The sequence below is a fragment of the Perognathus longimembris genome, chromosome 20, assembly GCF_023159225.1.
Source record: "Perognathus longimembris pacificus isolate PPM17 chromosome 20, ASM2315922v1, whole genome shotgun sequence".
Lineage (NCBI taxonomy): Eukaryota > Metazoa > Chordata > Mammalia > Rodentia > Heteromyidae > Perognathus > Perognathus longimembris.
The window spans coordinates 6,633,793-6,637,704 of record NC_063180.1 but is presented as its reverse complement, the minus strand read 5'-3'; the positions used below and the strand labels follow the sequence as shown (position 1 = coordinate 6,637,704).

Below are 3,912 nucleotides of genomic sequence, written 5' to 3'. Positions count from 1 at the left end.
TAGTTGCTCAGCTCACTTTCTCATGTTTCCCCACTGCCCAGCACAGCAGACCTCGCTCAGGAGAGGTCCTGTAATAAGCAAGTAAACAAATCCTTGCTTATGAGCTGTTACAGCTCACACTCTGCTAGCTCTTATAAGATGTGTGTGCATGTGTATTGACAATTAGTGTTTAAATAAAGTGTGTGTATGTGTATGTGTGTGAGAGACCGAGAGTATGCAAGCATTCAGCTCAATAGCATCTTTAGGCCTGCAGGCATTCAGAATTGGCTTTCTTGTTGTTAACGGTGGTTCAGAATATAGTGAAGCCGGCTGGGGATATGGCCTAGTGGCAAGAGTGCTTGCCTTGTATACATGAGGCCCTGGGTTCGATTCCCCAGCACCACATATACAGAAAATGGCCAGAAGTGGTGCTGTGGCTCAAGTGGCAGAGTGCTAGCCTTGAGCAAAAAGAAGCCAGGGACAGTGCTCAGGCCCTGAGTCCAAGCCCCAGGACTGGCCAAAAAAAAAAAAAAAGAATATAGTGAAGCTTTATGTTTTTATTGTTTTGCCAGTGCTGGGGCTTGAACTCAGGGCCTGTGCATTGTCTCTGAGCTTCTTTGTGTCTACAGCTTGTGCTCTACCACTTGAGCACCACTTCTAGCTTTTTCTGAGCTGGCTTTGAACCCTCCATCTTCAAATCTCATCCTCTTGAGTAGCTAGGATTATAAGTGTGAACCTAGCACCCGGCTACAGTAATGTTTTAAATAGCACAAAAATAGTGAATTTAGGTTTATGTTTTTCTTCAAATACAATAGGTCTGCCTCATGGCCAGAGCAAAGGGTATAGCTATGCATTTACATTGAGCCCAATTTTTAGGTAATTTTTAGGAAGTTGCCAATAAAAGGATCCCGTCTAGACTTCTCCCAAGGAACAGAAGACTCCTTTTTAGCTTCCTTTCCCAAGAATTTATTTGTCTCTAGTCAGAACGTTAGGGCTTTCACCCTTCAGATCCCCTCCTGGGGTCAGGCACCTAAAGAAACGCTGTACTTATCTTAAAAATAACCTGAACTCTTAAATTCGGTTTGAAAGTAGCTTCCTGTTGCCATTTTTGTTTATGCCACTTCCCCATCTTTCAGTGAGAGGTGACATTTTACATATGGCAAACCACTAAGATCCTCAGAAATGACCAAACCACTTGTTGCTTATTTTGGTTGCTCCTACCAGCGGGGATCATGACAGTGGTAAACAAGTGTCCTTTATAGCCTGGTACCACACAGGGGCAAGCCACCAATTCCAAAGGGCATTGGCTCCTCCCTCTACTAATGGCACTGTGTAGTCTCCCTCTTACTTGAATACTCAGATGCAAGGGCTTTTCAATTCCTGTACCAACGCCTTCTGCTTTGACAGGATGCTATGCCAGGCATGAACGAACATTTTATGCAGTCTTTAAGGACTTCTGCAATATATATATATATCTTCACATAGAAACTTAAAAAATACTTTAACATAATACCCTATACTTTGGAGTACTCAACATAAATTGCTTAAATGTCCATATAAATATTATATACGTACACTTTCACTCCATTACAAAAATTCACCTCTTCGAATATTAAAGACCAGGATAGGCAAAGCCCAAAGAAAAATGAGTAGGAATGCTAGAAATAACAGCTATGAGCTGGGAACGAGAATTCTGTACACTTGCCTTTGTCACAACAGGTACAATCTGAAATACAATTTTAAGACTAGCACTATATAAAAATACCTTCTTAACCAATACTTTTGACAGGTATAGTAGCACATTAAAAAAACAACAAATGACTGTGTACTTATTCTTTCTGAGAACTCACAAAAAGAGGTCCACTTACTGCCTCCGCTAGCTCTATAACATCAACCTGGAAAGCAAGTTCTGTCTCTTATACACACATCCTCACTCACATACATTTAAAACAAGCTTTTCTGTCTATGGTGCACACTGCCAAGTCACTGACAGGCATCTCAAACAAGGTTTCTGGTGCCTCTTTCCAGGTCTGGCTTTGGGATGAACAAAGGGAAAAGCAAAGTATGTATGTATGGTTTTTGTCTCACCTAAAGGGCCTGCCTAGAAAAAGAATTTAGTCTGGCATATCGATATTTAACTTAGGGGGTGGGGGAACATATTTTCCAGGACTCTGAGTTATAACTACCCTGGCTTTCTTTCCAAACATTGGAGCAATTTTGGGCGCGTCGGAACCTGATGTTTCTTCAGCATCTTCACTGTCTTCATGATGGAGATCGTAAGAAATATTCCCATATTCTCTTAAAAAGGGGAAAATCTCAAGCAGAAACTGACAGAAGTCTCGGCGAATACCAAACCACCAATGATTGCCTCCTTTTCGCCTAAATGTTGTAGCCATCAAAGTTATTAAGGAGAGCCACAGAGGGACGAAGATGGAGATGTAAGAGAATGTGTTGTGGCCATCCAACCTGTGAACCAGCAGGACCTCAAACGTGAGTAGGGGCACGACGATGGTTATCCAGCTGACGGCCATGGTCACATGCGTTCTTCGCTGTTCAGCCACCACATCCAGCGACCGCAGGAAGAGGAGGGACCACACGACGTAGTAGAGCACCACCAGGCAGAGGAAGGACATGAGGATCCACAAGGGCACGAACACCACCAGCCACGGCCAGTGGATGATGCGATCCAGCCTCAAGGCGATGAAGATGAACTGCAGGATGTTGACCGAGCACAGGATCTCCAGCTCCAGAGACCGGTCATGCCGGAAGCCCCAGACGCAGGCGGCCACGGATACCGGCGAGACGAAGAAGAGCGGCATGAAGACCAGCAGCCAGAAGTGCGTGCCCCTCTCCACCCGGTCGCAGACCAGGACTTCAAACATGAGCAGCAGCAGGTGGATGCCCACGGCGATCAGCATGGCTTTGAACTCCACGCAGGCCTCGCCTTCCGTGCGGTAGCGAGGGTTGCGAGCCCAGACGCCCGCCCCCACCGAGGCGCCCGCGACCACCAGGAGCTTCCACAGCCAGATGGGGGCGAAGACGGCCCAGTAACTCCACTGGATGACGCCGTCCAGGCGAAGAGGCAGCAGCACGGAGAAGAGCAGCAGGCAGGCGTAGATAAGGAACTTACTCGGGTTGAAGTCCTGGAACAGGCCCCGGGGGTTCATGGCGGAAGCTGCCGCCTACCGGCGCTCACCTGCTCCTTCTGCCGCTCGGCGCCCACGTCCCCGCCGCCGCCCCGGGTCGCCGCCGCTTCGGCGTGGCGTGCGCCGTCTCCAGGTGGACAGAGGCCGTCCGGGCCGGCAGGGCAGGAAGCGGCGAGCCGGGGCGCCGGGAGGCCTGAGCACGTGCGCGCGCGGTCACGTGGCCCGGCCACCAGCGTGCCGGGGGCAGGGCGTGCGCGGGCTCGAGGCGGCGCGGCGTCTACGCTGGGGGCGCTGCCTTCACTCCGCACCTATTAGGGAGGCGCCAGCGGTGGGCGGCGCTAGGAGGGCCCGGGGCGCCTTATCGACTCCTCGGCTGGCAAGCTGGCGGCGGGTGGGCCGCGACCACTGCCAGCAGACGCTTCCTGGCTGGGGCTGGAACGTGGAGGCGGGACTGAGCTCACATCCTCTCAGCCGGGGAGGGGCGGGGCCCCTATGGGGCGGAGCCGGAAACAGGAAGGGGGCGTGCACTGGCGAGCGGGCGTGGCTTTCCGCCGCTGCCACACGCCCGCTACGAGTTCCGTGTGTCGGTTCCCGGTGTGCGAGTGTCTGCTGTGAGGCGCCATCGCCGGGGAACGGCGTGTCTTCAATGTGTGCTTGAGCCCGGCGAGTGGCCGGCGAGTGTGAGAGTGTGAGCGAGCGCGGGAATTTGAGTAACTGCTTTGACTGCCTCGGAGAGAAGCTCTCGTGCGTGGGCCGGCAGGGGTCGCTGTGGGCCGGTGCGTGCGAG

The 3,912-nt window shown here is 51.5% G+C and overlaps 1 protein-coding gene across 1 annotated transcript; it reads right to left on the bottom strand.

Annotated features, from left to right (window-relative positions):
* Positions 1 to 935: 935 nt before the first annotated feature.
* On the bottom strand, positions 936 to 3,590 carry Tmem185b (transmembrane protein 185B). Its single transcript, XM_048329816.1, has one exon. It carries the CDS (start codon positions 3,144 to 3,146, stop codon positions 2,094 to 2,096), a length of 1,053 nt encoding a protein of 350 aa, XP_048185773.1. The 5' UTR covers positions 3,147 to 3,590; the 3' UTR covers positions 936 to 2,093.
* Between the last annotated feature and the right edge of the window lie 322 nt (positions 3,591 to 3,912).

Excerpts from the sequence above, each read along its gene's own strand:
- Tmem185b (XM_048329816.1), bottom strand. The coding sequence starts at position 3,146 with ATGAACCCCCGGGGCCTGTTCCAGGACTTCAACCCGAGTAAGTTCCTT.